General features: G+C 29.5%; 2 protein-coding genes across 5 annotated transcripts; both read left to right on the top strand.

Moving 5' to 3' along the window:
• The first annotated feature begins 2,904 nt into the window (after positions 1 to 2,904).
• LOC107495581 (ATP-dependent zinc metalloprotease FTSH 4, mitochondrial) lies at positions 2,905 to 7,572 on the top strand. Its single transcript, XM_016116731.3, has 7 exons — positions 2,905 to 3,155; positions 4,146 to 4,233; positions 4,593 to 4,856; positions 5,409 to 5,690; positions 5,776 to 5,900; positions 6,107 to 6,583; positions 6,763 to 7,572. Exons 1-7 carry the CDS (start codon positions 3,129 to 3,131, stop codon positions 7,570 to 7,572), a joined length of 2,073 nt encoding a protein of 690 aa, XP_015972217.1. The 5' UTR covers positions 2,905 to 3,128.
• Positions 7,573 to 8,230: 658 nt separating this feature from the next.
• Positions 8,231 to 11,065, top strand: LOC107495582 (uncharacterized). 4 transcript variants are annotated; one of them, XR_008010532.1, is made up of 7 exons: positions 8,231 to 8,367; positions 8,463 to 8,581; positions 8,736 to 8,818; positions 9,238 to 9,359; positions 9,466 to 9,644; positions 9,993 to 10,086; positions 10,196 to 10,232. XR_008010532.1 is itself a non-coding variant. In XM_052262852.1 (7 exons), the coding sequence occupies exons 2-7, from the start codon at positions 8,499 to 8,501 to the stop codon at positions 10,440 to 10,442; spliced, it is 825 nt and encodes a 274-aa protein (XP_052118812.1). In that variant the 5' UTR covers positions 8,231 to 8,367; positions 8,463 to 8,498; the 3' UTR covers positions 10,443 to 11,065. The 4 variants fall into 4 exon arrangements, 3 of the variants coding, with proteins under 3 accessions (XP_052118812.1, XP_015972218.1, XP_015972219.1); XM_052262852.1 differs by having other exon boundaries at positions 8,705 to 8,818; positions 9,466 to 9,630; positions 10,196 to 11,065; XM_016116732.3 differs by having other exon boundaries at positions 9,466 to 9,630; positions 10,196 to 11,065.
• The last annotated feature ends 6,101 nt before the right edge of the window (positions 11,066 to 17,166 follow it).

Raw genomic sequence — 17,166 nt, forward strand, 5'->3', positions numbered from 1 at the left:
TATAATTATTATACATCTTTAATTTATAAAAAGAATGAGTTAATAGCCATGTTAATGCTTATCAATCAACACACAATTAATTTCTAATACAATAATATTAGAGAAATAAAAAATAATCAGTTTAAATTAGTTACTTTATTTAGCATTTATTTATTATAAGATATATTAAATAAAGTAAAAAATAATAAATTTTAAAAATTTTTTGTTAATATTTTGTAAATTTAATTTTGATATATTATCAGTATAAAATAATTTTATAAATACATCTTATAATTAAGTAATATTATATTAATAAAAATAATTACTTTTTATATTTATATTAACGGTATAAATGATCATTTAAAAAAATAAATATAATATACACTATTAATATATTATAATTAAATTTATATTTTTTTTATTACCAAATATTTCTCTTTCTAATAACGGGAGGAGCATTCAGCTGGGAAAGACGATCAAAACAAACTTCCATTTTGTTGTGCAGCTATCTATCTATCAAAAGTATGCAAATAATGCCAATGGACATATGACAAATTTTGCACTATTAACAAGACAAATTTGATTTTTCTCCGAGGAAGGAGTCTATGAGAGATTTGGCAACTTGACAAAATAATGTTTGGTTGTAATAGCGGGCAATATAATCATCAAGTAATCAAGTCATTAGTTGCAGGTAAAAACTTAGTTGCGGGTGAAAACTTGATTTAAATATTTAGTGTTATTAGATAATATTAATATTAATTATGGTTATGTTTTAATTTTAGAGAAGAGTTGGTTCTTGTTATATTTTTCTAAGAGAATTTTACGATATCAAATAATGGTTGGAGTTTTGGAAATTTTGATATTTTCACATGCTAGCTTATAAGAAGGTATCAAGGTAATGTAATGTTAACGGCCGGGTTTTCACCCGGTATAATCGTAGACCAAAAGTGTATAGATTTCATCGGGTTTATGATCGGATTCGGATCTAATAAATAGGCCCGATATATATTTTGGATTGAGTCTGGATCACATCAAACCTGATTTTACCCGACCCATGCACACCCCTACTTTAGACTTCTTAAAAAACACATGTCTAACTAACACTAAATAATAATATTATTAATATAATATTATTTACTTATATGTTAATACATAATTATTACTCACTCTTTTTTTTTTGTCCAATAAACCACTCTCAAAGACTCGTGTATATAGAGAGATCAGATAAGGTTCAATTTGGTTATTGAGTTTTATAATGATATAGGCTGATTTATTTATCGTTAATCTACTTAACATACAGAAATTAAGTTTTTGTTGTTTTTTTTTATTTTTCTTAAAAAACCAATAAAGTAGTTCTATGTCTTTAGTGCAATTTCAGATTGGCATTAAACTACTATAGTGGTAGTTAACTGCATATGTAAAGTATATGTTAAATCAACTTGATTCATTGTTATAAAATTAAGGCATAAATCTAAGCATGGTTAAAAGTCAAGACCAAAATAAATCTTAATTCATTCGGTTAAACTCATTTGTGCATGGTTCCCCAAAACATAGATCTAACGACCGTAGATTTTGGCACAAACATTAGTGTCAAACGTTTTTTTTTTTTTTTAGTCATAAGTATCAAACATTTGTGTACCAACAAATCCCTTGAGCAGAGGAGTTTTTAGGATTGCACATGGATCGGATAATATCCGCATATTCGCAGTAATTATTCGCATCTGATCTGAATTTTGTGGATATTATCCAATTCGCAGAGCCATCGGATCGGATCGAATTGCAGATTCGGCAGTGATATCCGCGGATCCGATCCGCAAATTCGCATATCCGCACATCACATATAAATAGCATAATTTAAAAAAGTAAACCTTAATGTAATATGAATTTTAGTGTGTTATTTTATGAATTTTATGATATTTTGTTTTTAATTTTTTATGTTGTACTTCAACTTAGAATAATTAAACTTAAATCTTGTGTTATTATTTTGTTTTTATTATTCGAAAAAATTATTATTGATAATATTTTAAGAGTAAATAGACTTAAACAAATAAAAAATAAATTTTCTAGATATTTTTTTGTAAAAATAGCCAAACAAAAATTTAAAATAGTTTTTTTTTAATTATGCGGATATACCCGATATTTGATCCGATCCGATCTGTTCCGCAAATATGCGGATCGGACATAAAAAAAAATGCAGATATTATATCCGATCCGATCCGACGAGTACAATGCAAATCGGATAGAATTTTAGGTTATATCAGATCCTCGTGTAGCCTAGGAGTTCTTTAGTTTTTTTTATACTCATATGAACCTGTCTTACAATAAAAACAATAAATAAAAATCATTAAATGATATTCATCTAAATTTTTTTATGAAAGCATCTTATGTGAAAATAATAATAATGTAAACGGTTAGATAGTCTAACTGAATATATTTGGCTAAATTATCTAATAATTTATAATATTATCTTCACATAAAAATATTTTTTACAAAAATAACTATCATCTTCTTCACGTAAAAATAAAATTCATGTGAGTGGTCATATTTTTTGAAACTTTTACTTGAAAAAACTATCAATCCTTCAGGATCTTGTTCGACCCAAAATACATCCCTTTGGTAAGCAAAAATATAAAACCCTAAAAGTTTTTTCTATGCAAATATTGTGTTTATTTGAATGCCATTAAATTGATAAAAAATCTTTTTTAATAAAATATTTTTTTATATTTAATAAATTTTTAATAGTAAAAGTACTAAAAAAAAATATAAAAATATCTTTTTTAAAAAGTTACAATTTATATTTTTTTAAAGATTTTTTTCTTAAAAAAATAATTTTCACATAATAAAATAAACAAAGACAAGCCCAAAAAGAGAAATTTTTTTTAAAGAAATAAAAAAAAAGTGACACAAGACATGGAAGTGGAAACTGGAAAGCCACGAGTGCCTAAGAAAATGGTGGGAAGAGAAATTTGCTGAATGGCGTCCCAGACAAGGAGGGCAGAGAAGGTCACGCTCTAACAACAAAGTCACACCCCCCTTTGACCAACGTTTATTATTAACCTTCTCTTCTCTTCTCTTCACTTGACGTTTCAATTTTTTTCACTTCAATTCAGACACACACCTTCTTCTTTCTCTTCATCCAATAATCACTCATGGCTTGGAGGCCTTTATTAACGCAGGTAACTTTTCCTATATTAACCCTAATTTTCTTTTTTCAATTATTGGTATTGGTACCCAATTCTCTTTTATTTGTTTTATTGATTCTGTGCATTGGGATGGACAATGGGTCTAGTGGATTTTGATTCAGGGTTATAAAGTTGCAAACTTTTCTTTCTGCTAACCAATAATCATAATAACATTGAACTAAATATATTGGAGATATCAGAAATGATAGGGAAAAAGTTTTTTTTTTAAATGGTTTATTATTGTTTTTATTACACCATGTTTAAGATTGCTTGTTGGGTTATATGATCATTTGTGGATGGGTTGTTTGTTTTGACTTCGAAATGAAGGTCTTCTGGGGGTTCCCAATTCAAGTATCAGCTTCTGAAAGCTGGTTTTTAATTTGATGCACATTAGTATTCATCTTTTATTATTGTTTTGCTTTAAGGGAATGGTAGAGAATTTGAGTTTGTAATGCTAACAATGCAGCTCAAATTAACCCAAAAACTGATGGTGCCAACTGCCAGTACCGTGTATTCCCTTTCTGAAAATTTAGAGCAGCTACACATGAACTCTGAAATGCGAATACAATTAAATGTTTCAAAAACAATAACCGAGAATACCTAAGCGGAGTCGGCTATATAGAATTATAGATCAGATGATGCTATAGTGTCATTTCCTAAACCATGTCTTAAAAACCTAAATTTTTAGTGGTTACACCTATTACTTTCATCAATCCGGGTTTATACGTCTGCTTCAAAGTTCAAACAAGTAAACACTTAGGCCCGTAACATAGGTTTAAAGAATTTTCGTCTTTTCAAGTGAAGGGATTATTTAACTTTTTTTGTGTGTTAGTATTAGAGTCAGGTAGTTTTAAGCATGACATACTTGTGCAGTAATTATTGACCAATTATATGGTGCGCTTTTTATTGAATCTCGTTGCATATATAATTTATATCTCATATCTTGTACCCTTTGCATATAAATTTTGTAATTTACTTTTACAGGTTTCAAGGCGACAATTAGAATTTGGACAGGCAAAACATTTGTTTCTTAGAGGCCATTTTTCCATTAATAAGTTCAGAGATTGTGCAGGTAGAAATCGCATGTTCCTATCCTGTGTTAGTCCTACAGTGAATTTCTTTTGATCTTTTTCTAAATGTAGTATTATTATTATTGCTTTCCTTATTACAGCATAGCCTTTTCTATCCGTATTATGTTTCTTTAGGAATTACCTTTTGAGATTCAATGTGTTGCCAGATTATTTGATTTTGATCTATGCCTATTTTCCTATGTTCAAGATGCCAATGGCTTATTATCGATGATGCCTTATTAATAGGACAAGGTTTAGTTGTGTTTGTTGTATTATTCATTTGAACAAAAAGTACTTGGATGTTGTGTCCCTCATGTCCTTTAGTTTCCGTTAACTGATCTTACTTTCAATTTTTTGGTAGGGAATAGGCTTTTGCCCACCCAGGAGAGATTCAAGTCCAGCTATGTTGGCGATTTCAACCGTCGAATACGTGATGCAGATGAAGCTGTTGAAATTTCTCATCTGAAAGAACTTTACCATCGAAATGAACCTGAAGCTGTAATTAGGTTATTTGAAAGTCAGCCATCTCTGCATGCTAATCCTTCAGCACTTTCCGAATATATTAAAGCATTAGTTAAAGTTGATAGGCTGGATGAAAGTGAATTATTGAAGACATTGAGAAGAGGTGATTATTTGGCTAGACTGCTAACTTTTTCATGGTTATTTGTGCCTATGCTTTTGATTCATTAATCTTGACTTGGTTTACTGAACCTTGCTCAATTATATGAGACCATATTTTGGTCTATCTCTTCTTTTCTGCAGATGTTTAGACATAATGTTTCATAATCTTTTAGTAAAACTTAGCATTTTTTTGCTGTCTATCCATTATTTGGGGGTATTTGGTTGGAGTGTAAGTTTTTCAATATCAAACACTCAACAAGCAACACGTAGTCTTGTTTCTTTTTGGTGCAAGGTGTGCAATCTTTTAAGAGATGTATCTCTCTGCAAAGCTTTCGTCTTTCGATGGTTATTGAGGATCCCTTGTCCCCCATGCCCTGCGTATTATCCTTTTCATCTTGTGAACATATTTCTTACGTTATTTGAAAGCGCACACGCAAGAGGCTAAGAAAATAATGTGATTTACTAGGATGGAAAATGAAAACTATATTTAATGAATAGTTTCATGTACTTGTTTCAAGTGTGTTATCTTATGCCATCAGAAATTTGGAATTTTCAGGTATGCCCAATGCAGTGAGGGAGGAAGAAAGCATAGATGGCTTCTCTTCTCTTAGAAATATGCGGGGGCAAGAAAGTATAGGTGGTTTCTCTGCTTTTAGAAATCTGGGAACACCTGCAAGAGAGAGAATTCTTGGGACTGCAAGTTCACCCGTTCATATGGTGGCTACAGAAGCGGCGAGTTTTAAAGATCGACTATGGCGTGCATTTAGGTCCATTGTAGTTGTTTTTTTGTTGATTTCGGGTGCAGGAGCTCTCGTAGAGGATAAAGGAGTTGGTCAAGGTATTTATACATGACCTCGTATGATTTTTCTTTATCAAATCCGAATCTGTTGATGTGCTCTTAAGTTTACCTTTTGCATTCCTAGGGCTTGGTGAACATGAAGGAGTGCTACCCAGCATGGAGTCAAGTACAAGATTTAATGATGTAAAAGGTGTTGACGAGGCAAAGGCAGAGCTGGAAGAAATTGTTCACTACCTCCGGGATCCTAAGGTAGACGTCTCTGCCTTATCATGCTCCGTTCTCCCTAGCTCATGAGTACCTATCTTGTTCCGAAGCTAGATGATTAAAATTTCTATGTATGGATATGGTTTACTGTTTCTGAATATCAATTTTATGTGTATTGGTTGATACATGTTGTGAGCTATTTTGATCAATTATTCCATTTGGTTGTTGATCATATCTTTTTCTTGTGTCAGCGCTTTACTCGGCTTGGTGGTAAGCTTCCAAAAGGAGTGTTGCTTGTTGGTCCACCTGGAACTGGAAAAACTATGTTGGCTAGAGCTATAGCCGGAGAGGCTGGGGTTCCTTTCTTCTCAAGCAGTGGAAGCGAATTTGATGAGATGTACGTGGGTGTAGGTGCACGAAGGGTCAGGGATCTTTTTTCCGCTGCTAGGAAGCGATCACCTTCTATAATCTTCATTGACGAGATAGATGCTATTGGAGGGAACCGAAGTGCGAAGGACCAAACTTACATGAAGATGACATTAAATCAATTGCTGGTTGAGTTAGATGGATTCAAACAAAATGAAGGCACAATTGTGATTGGAGCAACTAATTTTCCAGAGTCATTGGATAAGGCTTTGGTGAGACCTGGTCGATTTGATCGCCATGTTGTTGTTCCCAATCCAGATGTAGAAGGAAGACGGCAGATTTTGGAGTCGCACATGTCAAAGGTAATTATTCCTGCAAAGAATGCGTCTTATTTGGTTGTTTCACCAATTTTCGCCAACCATGACCTAGCCAATGGCCAGCTAGGAATCTAGGATCTTGTTTTCTTAAAGTTGTTATCGTGTCGGCTAAAGTATGCTGCAAACATCACATTGTGCTGGATTTTTGTTTCAATCAACTATAGGTTATGATGGCTGATGATGTTGATTTGATGGTCATTGCTCGAGGAACACCTGGGTTCTCTGGTGCTGACCTTGCAAACTTGGTTAATGTAGGCGCCCTTAAGGCTGCAATGGACGGTGCTAAAGCTGTGACCATGGCCGATTTAGAGTATGCAAAGGACAAGATCATGATGGGAAGTGAACGCAAGACAGCCATCATATCTGAGGAATCGCGAAAGTTGACTGCTTACCATGAGGGTGGCCATGCCCTTGTGGCCATTCACACCGATGGGGCCCTTCCCGTTCACAAGGCGACAATAGTTCCCCGAGGGATGGCCCTCGGCATGGTTACTCAATTACCCGAGAAGGATGAGACCAGCATATCCCGTAAACAGATGCTTGCCCGGCTTGATGTTTGCATGGGAGGCCGGGTAGCAGAAGAGCTCATTTTCGGGGCAAACGAAGTTACTGCTGGCGCGTCGTCCGACCTCAAGCAGGCGACTAAGCTAGCAAGGGAAATGATTACTAAATATGGTATGGGAAAGGAGACTGGACTTGCCACTCACAATTACAATGATGATGGGAGAAGCATGAGCTCAGAGACAAGGCTTCTTATTGAGAAAGAGGTGAAGCATTTCTTGGAGAGAGCTTACAACAATGCAAAAACAATTCTAACCACTCACAACAAGGAACTCCATGCTCTTGCAAATGCTCTTCTTGAACATGAGACCCTTTCAGGAACTCAGATAAGAACACTTCTTGCTCAAGTTAGATCCCAGAAACAGCAGCAGCAGCAGCAGCCGCACATGGTCGAAGTGCAGAGCAGATCTTAGCAGGACGAATACAGTGGCAGTTACCAGATGAAATGTATAGATAGCATTTATTTGGTGTTTCTGGGATTTTATGCACCCAGGAGCAAAGTTCATGTAAACTGTGTAGAAGCTCTTCTAGAATAGAACCGTTGATATATATTTTTTCTTTTCTTTTTTTAAGAGGAAGAGAAAAGCAAAAGAAACAAAAGCAATCAAATGTTACTCTGCAAAATAGAACTGTTGATTTGTTGTACTCAATAATTTGATAATGTTCTTTCTATAAAGTAGGTTGTCTTAGAAGATTCAAAAAGATTGAAATTTTCCTCTCCATCATCAACCTTTACTTTCATAAAAGCACAATTGAATTGACAACTTTTCTCAGGTGCTTTGCAAATTGAAACTCTAACTCACGATCTCTAGAGGTATATAGAAAGATTATGTCATTTGAGTTATATCGTTGACAATTGTGGTAGATTTTATACTAGTATTTAATCTACAAAGAAATTGAGAGGATTTCCATAATAATAATTACATTTAGGAGTTACTAGAGCCACAATTATAAAACTGGATTTTCCAGTTCTAAGTAAGCTAAGTCATGGAAAACATTTTAAAAAATAGTAACTTAATAATTAGGATTTAAACAAGCAAGTATCCACTTATTAAAAATATCAAAATAAAAAGAACATTTTGAAGTTTCTAATAATACTAAATACAATAAATGGTTGATTAAAGTACAAGTACAACCTCCATTATTATTGCGGAGGAACCCTAAACCTTTCCAGGAACATACGAAATCGAAAGCTATCATGCGAAAAGGTACGAATTAGTTTCCTTCTTAATAATATGATCTCATATCTAATGATTATGCAATGAAATGTTGAAATTGGACGATCCAATTTATTCTTTTGCAGTAAGTGAGAAGCGGAGAATAATTATACGAAACTACCATGGCGAAAATCTTGTGGGGATTTTACACGATGCTGAATCCACACAACTTGTTATTATCTGCCATGGCTTCCAATCTTCCAAGGTGTTTTCTTATTTTTAATAATTCATTGTATGAAGCTAATTTGAGCTCTGCTATAGGGGAGTGATTAAATTATCTAATAGCAATTGACATTACTTTCTGTTAATATACTGCTGAAATTTTAAGGTTTCTGAATATCATAATACACTTTTATCAGGAAAGGATTCCAATGGTGAACCTTGCTGCTGCTATTGAAAATGATGGAATTAGTGCCTTCCGCTTTGATTTTTCTGGAAATGGGTACGTACTAAGCATCTGTGTGAAGAATATAAAATGTTTAATTATATGATGTATATTAATAATTTGTTTAGTGAATAAATATAAATATATAGTTTGACTTAGTTGTGTATCATATTCTTTTGTTTATTATTAGATCAGCATGATGGCTTATGCTCCAAGAATAATGAGTAACTCAGAGAGCATCATAGATTGCTCATTACCATGATATTTTGTTTATATGCCCTCTTATATGCTGATAATATATTTTTGTCCAATCATGGCTCTCTCTTTTCTGAAAGAAACTGGGACTGAAGGTAATTAAGAGACACTAAAAAGAAAGGGGTCAATCTATTTTAAAGTTGAATATATAAATGTTTCCATGCAATATATAACTTACAAGATTGATTTGTTTCTTGATAATTCATTTTATTGTCTTCTAGGGAAAGTGAAGGTTCATTTCAGTATGGTAACTACTACAGAGAAGTTGAAGACATGCGCGCTGTCATTCAACACTTTCGAGAGCAGAAATTTGTAATTACAGCAATTGTTGGTCATAGTAAAGGTTACATTACAATTATGCATACTATGTGAAACATATGAAACTGTAAGTAGTTGTTAGGGACTGAACAGACAATCTATAAAGATGTTCATAGTAAAGGTTTCTGCAGGGGGTAACGTGGCACTGTTATACGCCTCAAAATATAAGGATGTTTATACTATTGTCAACATTTCTGGCCGGTTTAATCTATTGAAGGGCATGGAAGGTCGTTTGGGCGAAAATTTTGTGAAACGAATCAAACAAGATGGATTTATTGATGTAAAAAATAGAAGAGGTGAGTAATGAAAGGTAATCATGTTCAAGTGATATTCATCTATTTATTTGTCATTTTTAAATCAGAAAGTCATGGTCAATTTTCCTCTTGCTTCTTTGCCATTGGTCGGCACAATTATTTTGAGTCAGATGCGACTGGCTGTCTGCTATTTCTGTTTTAATAATTTCCAGTCATGGTAGCGAATTGTGATATTTCTTCATCAACATGTCTCCTTATCATCAAACTTTCAAGCTTCCTTGTGATGTTATAGCATAGTCGCTATCAAAAAGCATCTAAAATCAGCTTCTTTGGACGGTGCTTGCATTTTTCGTGTTGTCAATTTATTTCAACTACCCTGATCAACATGTTCTGTTTTGTGATAGGGAACATTATATATCGTGTTACTGAAGAAAGTTTGATGGATCGCCTATCCACTATTACTCATCTTGCTTGCCTATTAATTCCTCAAGATTGCAGGTATTGTTTCTTAATTGTTATAACATGTAAAAGAAATATTCATTGACAAAGTCAAATCCTTCATGTTCTAGGTTTATCATGGTAGTCACACTTCAATGTTGATGTACAGAGTGCTAACAGTTCATGGATCCAAGGATGAAACTGTACCCTCCGGAGATGCTCTAGATTTCGATAAGTTCATATCTAACCATGAACTGCACATTGTAGAAGGAGCCGATCACGAATTTACACATCATCAAGATGAGTTAACCAGCATAGTCTTGGAGTTTATCAAGTCTCATAATGATAAAGACACAAATAAATCTAAGCACACACAACATGGAGGAGTCGTTAAACCTATTCGGTCGCGAATCTAGTTCTTGCAGAATACTGATCCTGTACCTGTTTTCATTGTCGCAGTCTTAATAAGTAGATTGACAAGCAAGGAGAAGAGATGTCGTCCTTCCGGTCCCCACTAATTTTTTGGCTAGTCAAAGAAAATTGACAAATCACAAATGCAACCAAGTTTTTGCATTATTGGACCCCAATAATTGCACACCTTACAAGAATTGGGGGATCATGATTGCCTTTTTGGTATAGCTGCTGAATTGAAGTTCATGCACTACATGTGAATTGCATCTAAAAGAAATTTCATCATCACAGGTTGTTAAAGGTCAATTACCTAAAAATTTGATCTTGGAGGTTGATATTTTGGAGAGAAAGCGAAGGAAGAGAATGGTTCGATGAGTAAAGCGAATTTCACTCTACTCATTGAGCAATTCCTTTCCATCGATTCCTTTTCAAAGCCACTCGCAAACTCACCATAAGTTTCTAGCTATTAGGTATAGACTACCTACTAGTATGTATAAATTTACTTGTGTCCATAATTTTATGTAAATTTGTTCTGTTTTGACCATGATTCTTTTCCTTTTATTGCCATAAGTTCCTTTTGGACAAACATAAATTCAATCAGATATTATAGTTCAGAAATGAGTGCAGAATAGACTAATGAAAGTGACTTATGTTACAGCTTCAATCTTATGGCTGGTAGTTGATTTTTCACTTCAAATTATTCTTGTCTAATTGTCTTTCATTTGTCTTTTCCTTTTAACTCTTGGTGAATGCTATAGTGCCTATCACATTGTACCTAAGTTACTAAAAAGGATAAACAAATAATATTTAATAAATTTTACGTAATTTATTTTTTATTTTAAACATTTTATTTTTTACTTTAAAAGATAAGTTAGACAATTTAAGCACCATAACAAAGACACCATAAAGTTCACCTTAATTCTTTTCCCTCAAGCTCCACAGCTTATTTGGTCTAAAAAAACATTTTGTTTATAAAATTTATTAGAAATTGCCGATTTGGTTTTTCTTTCATAGGATTGTATTGAAAAAATTAACAAATTATACTTAATTATTTCTTTCATAAAAAAAAAGATTGAGATAATGTGACATTTTGAATTAATTTCAGAAATTGAAAAAAAAACATTGTTTTTCGTATTTAAGACCTTTTGACTCTTTTCATTTGATTATGTGTATCTAATATGTGCCTGATTTGAATCAAACACATTTGACTCTAATGAGTGAGTCTCTCAACGAAAATAATTACATTTATAAAATCTCAAATTTTGGACTTTAATAATAAAATATTAACCACTTGACTAATCCATATTATTTATGATCCGAATATATATATATATATATATATAGGTAGCATATTGTATTATTGGGGATAGCCGTAAACAGTTACTGCAGACAAAGGTTGGTCCATATAGACAACAAATTGTCAAAATAATACCTTCGACTGCAAGATTGCATGTGATCTTCCATGAATCAGTTCATCTCATGACCTGTCTTGTATTTTTCTTGTTTATGATCCAATTTCTTCGGACATTATTGCTGTATATAGTTTTTACATGTTTCTCAATGATTTTTAATTTTACTTTCGAGTCTATTTTTGGTTTAATTAATCGGAAATTCCTATAAATTACTAAATTTGCAAATAGGTCTTTATACTTTATAAATTTGTAACCAAGTCCTTATTCTTTTTAAAATTTGTTAATTAGGTCTTTATTATTAAAAAAAAAATAATACTCCTAGGTATATTTTGTAGGGACTTAAACTGAAAATTTGTGTAAAAAGTAAAGATTCAATTACAAAAAAAAATATGATCGGTGTCACGATTGCAAATAAAAATTAAATATTTTCATTCATCTATTTTTTTCATAATATTAAATTAATAATATATTAATTGATAATTTATTTAATCATATAAAAATTTTAACTGAATATATTATATTCATTTTGTCAATTGATATATTTAAGTCATTGTAACATAATTATAATTTATAAATCAATTGTTTTCAAATTTTTTTCATGAAAAGAAAAACAATTGTCCTATGTTATATTTTTTCTTAATCACAAAAAAAGAAAAACTAAGGTTTTTTATAATAAAAGACAAAAAAAACTTTGATATATTAGAGATATAACAATTAATATTATCTTCTTCTAAAAACTTAAATTTTTGAAATGAACGGTTTCATAATATGATATACTCCCAATCATTACTCTTCTATTAATTATATAATTAACTTTTATAATAAAAGTATAAAACTCAATCATTTATTCTACACAGATTATAATTTTATATCACAACACAAAATTTTGCTTCTTCAAAATTTATTGTCCATTTATTCTTACATTATATTATACCACGCAGCAAATAAGAAATGCTGAAGTATGCTTTTATTTTTATTTTTTGCCACTTTTTCCCTTTTTAGTTGCAAGCCAACTCTAACTCAAGTCTAAGACTGAAGATATTTTGCTAAGAAAGTGTGATTGATGAAGCATCTCCATGTGGCTTATGGCATATTCTAAAAGCTATGAATTAGATACTATATTGTACGGTCATTTTTATTTGGCTACAATGCTTCATCCCAATTGGTGGGGTTGTCACTATTATTATATTATATGCTTTATTCCATATGCATGATTATTAATATTTTAATTTAACTTATTAGTATGTTTTTATGCCTTAAAAAACACTAATTTTCTGCTTCTGCAGTGCACCCCAATGAATGGCTTGTCCTTATCTAATTTGTATCACAATCAGAGCATCTAACATTCCTATGTTGCAAAATGCTAACAACCATTCAATCAATCAATCTCCTATCTATTTAATTTTCCTTATATTATAGAAAAAATTTATACATACAATGCCATTTACAGCTAAAATTAATGATTAATAATTAATATTTAATCTTCACCTTAGATCAAAATTATTTACATATTATTGGGTGCAATAATTTTGGTTTTAAAAGATTAGGGTGTGTTTGATTTATATTCTTATTTTTTGTTTTTGTTTTTGTTTTTAGTATTTTTATTTTTTAGATTTTGTGAAAACAAAATAAAAATAAGAGATGAAAATAAGAAATAATTTTTTTTACAATATTCACAAAATAAAAAATACTAAAAATAAAAACGTAAACTAAATACACCTTTAGTTTATTACTTTTATATGTAAACCTTCTTCTTGGTTAGTAATATATGATTATATTGATTTTGGGAATACCAATTATTAATTTATCATTAATTTTTCTTGAGGTGAGACATATCATTAGTTGTTGAACAAAATTAACAGGATGTCTTCATCAAAAATAAATAAAAGATTAAGATGGTATCTACTTAACATTAAGAGAAGATTACAATTTAAAAAAATGATAAATTTATCCCTAACTTTTTAATTTACAGATATTTAAGTTCTTGAAAATTGAAAAATATATTTAAAATTTTTTTATTTTTTAAAAATTTGGACACGTCGATCTCCATATCTAATTCATTTCATTTTAAAATCTTCTCATGTGTGTACATTCGTAAGTCAATATAATAGGGGCTACGCTTGATTTTTTGTTGAATTTGACAGATACAAATAAATATAAAAAATCGATATATTCAAATTTTGAAAAAATCAGAAACTTAAATGTATTTTAATAATATCTATACATTTCTACGTTTAAAAAACTGTTGTTTTAGAGTTCTTGCATTGTTGGATGAAACAAGTCGAGCCAAAATACTAAGAGAATATGTTGGTGGAGAAAACATAGAATAAATTTAAAATATAGATATAATTTCAGGTTAAAATTTTAAATATGGAAAAGCCGAGTATATAACTATATATGCCATGAAATAGTTAATAGTCATGTGATTTTTACTTGTATAAGATTATGTAATTTAGTGGGGCGAAAAGTATTTTTAGTAAGACAGAAAAAATCCTGTAAATTAATAGAGTATATATTTTAATGAATTTGAACATTTTTAAAAAGAAAAATATTACTACTTTTTTTTAAATTTAATTTTTTATCAATCTTTTTAAAAATTTATTATTATTTAATTAATTTAAATATCTATTTTTATGTATTAATTGTTTAAAAAATAAAAAATATTTATTTTTTAGTTTTTTTTCTCTTCTAAAACCTGAAAAAAAATATTTAAAAAATACCTAATTGTATTATTTTAAAAATAACGATTTTATAAAATAAGAGATCAAGTTACGATCCATTTTAGCTCCTATCGAAATGTGTCTTGTGCTTCCATGGAAATGTCGCTGTCCGTATATTAGTATTATACTATTTTAATCTACATTTATGTACGATTTCAATTACTATTATTGTAAAAATGGGAATCTTTTACTCACATCAAGTAGACTCAATCTGCCAAAAGTCTCGTTTTCAAAGCAATCCTGTGGGCACATGTGATCATTGTCTCAACTCTCAATAATTAATCACTACACTTTATTCTAGAAAAGAATTGAGTTTTTAATACATTGGTAATACTGTAATAGAGTTAATTTTGAAAGTAATGATGTTCATCAAAATGGATTTTTCACTATTTTATTGTTACCTTCTTTGCCATTTTCTTTATAAAAATGGTGTTAAACATATTTTCCTAAGTTCTCACTGTCACAGACATATACTACTGCTCTAATTTTGATGCTCCTATATCTAGAGACTATAGTTAGTGTTAATGATATTATTGTCTAGTCTAATTCATTCATTTAGAAAATTATTCAAATTTTTAAGTCATACATATAAAAATTATTAAATTTTACTGCTAAATAATTTAGTATTACATTGATAGTACAAATTAATCAAATTCTTAATAATATATTCTTTTGGAAGGAAGCATGTTTTATGGAAAAATAATGTAACTTATAGTTTTAGTATTACTCTTGACATACTATTGGTATTTTATTCTATACGTGGTTATCATATCGTATTAAAAAATATTTAATTCTATAATAGTACATAAAAATAATATATCTTTAGCAATCAATAATAGAAAGATCACACACATTAAATTAAGGCATAGACTCATACAATAATTTTTATATTAAATTGATAATAAAAGATTATTAGATAATACATTAATTAAAGATTTATTTATCTTATATTTNATTATTTAATATTTTTTACTATCAATTTTATACAAATATAATTGTCGTTTCCACCATAAATTAAATGCGTTGAATAAACACAATTGAACCTTAATGCATTTTTAGTATACATTTTACCCCATTTACATCATCATTTACTAACATTTGGAAGAGAGATAGAAATTAAAAAAATTGAGATTGAAAAACAAAAATTAAAATAAGTCTTAATATTATATTTGGTATAAATTGAGATATAGATATTAAAATAAGAATAAAATTTTAATTTAATTTACATAAAGAATAAAGTTAAAATTAATTAATTAAAATGAGAATATTTTAAGTATAAAATATTATTAAAATTTCAGTTTCTATCTCAAAAAATTTTAATTTTTTGTGTCTTCATTTTTTAAAGGTATTGAAATATTAAAATCTTAGAAACAAAAACTAAAATTTTAGTACCAATCTCTAAATCACTAAAATATGATAGTGAATTTCAATCTCTCAATCTTCATTCTAGTAATTTAAAACAAACGCTACCTTAATTTTATACAGAATAGTAGGAATTGTCTGACTCTAATTATACTTTCTTTAATACTCATAAAAATATGATATAGTACATGCACTATGGATCCATTATTCTAGTAATATATATTAAATTTAAGCCATTATAATTATAGTTATAAGTAAGAGTTAATATTTAATTTGGTCTTTAAATTTATGAGTTTTAATTTAATTTTTAAAATTTTAATTATTTCTATTTAGTCTTTAAATTTTATAAACTATCTCGTATTAATCTTTCAGATAATTTTTAGTATAAAAATATTAATGAAGCATTGATATAGACACATATGTCACGCTAGAACTAATAAAATAATGCAATTTTGATTTTAACATTCAAATAGCTAAAACGTGTCTCATATTAATCTTTTAGATAATTTTTAGTATAAAAATATTAATGAAGCATTGATATAGACAACCACATGTCACGCTATAACTAATAAAATAATGCAATTTTAATTTTAACATTCAAATAGCTAAAAAATAACGTCGTATCACTTGTTTTGTTAAGTAAAGTTTTAATAAACACCACTTACGATGTTTTTAGATTAGTTGAGTGCCAAAATCAAAACGATATTAGTTTACATAATCTAGCATGGTATCCGACTGTCCACAACAGTGTTCCATTTGTTAACGTTTATATGTTGAAAATTATTTCAAGAACTAACATGAGTATGTTGGCAAAATTTATAAAGGCAATTAAAATTTTAGAGACTAAATTAAAATCTTCATACAAGTTGAGAGACTAAATTAAATATTATATCTATTGATAATTAAATTAATTTTTTTTAGCAATAATCAATCAATATTTTTTCTTTTCATTTCTTAACTTTTGTTTATTTGATAATTATTAGTTAAAAAATTAACTGTCCAGCAAAACTGATAATTAATTTAGTCCCCATGAAATTGTATAATATAATGTATCCAATTGTAGATTTAAATCTCATTAAAATTTATGCCTAAAAAAAATTAAAATATATATATAGTTTAATGCCTATTTTATTAGGCGCATATTATAATAGTTATCATTACGAGAATTACAGTGGTTATATAATTTTGATTAAATATTAATAAATTTAAAATAATAATATATATTATAAAAATAT

The sequence above is a fragment of the Arachis duranensis genome, chromosome 6 (assembly GCF_000817695.3).
Source record: "Arachis duranensis cultivar V14167 chromosome 6, aradu.V14167.gnm2.J7QH, whole genome shotgun sequence".
NCBI lineage: Eukaryota > Viridiplantae > Streptophyta > Magnoliopsida > Fabales > Fabaceae > Arachis > Arachis duranensis.

Coding starts and splice junctions, on each gene's coding strand:
- LOC107495581 (XM_016116731.3), top strand. CDS start 3,129: ATGGCTTGGAGGCCTTTATTAACGCAG. Junction 5,901..6,106: donor ACTACCTCCGGGATCCTAAG/GTAGACGTCTCT, acceptor TTCTTGTGTCAG/CGCTTTACTCGGCTTGGTGG. Junction 6,584..6,762: donor TGGAGTCGCACATGTCAAAG/GTAATTATTCCT, acceptor AATCAACTATAG/GTTATGATGGCTGATGATGT.
- LOC107495582 (XM_016116732.3), top strand. Junction 8,819..9,237: donor TTTGATTTTTCTGGAAATGG/GTACGTACTAAG, acceptor ATTGTCTTCTAG/GGAAAGTGAAGGTTCATTTC. Junction 10,087..10,195: donor TTAATTCCTCAAGATTGCAG/GTATTGTTTCTT, acceptor GTTGATGTACAG/AGTGCTAACAGTTCATGGAT.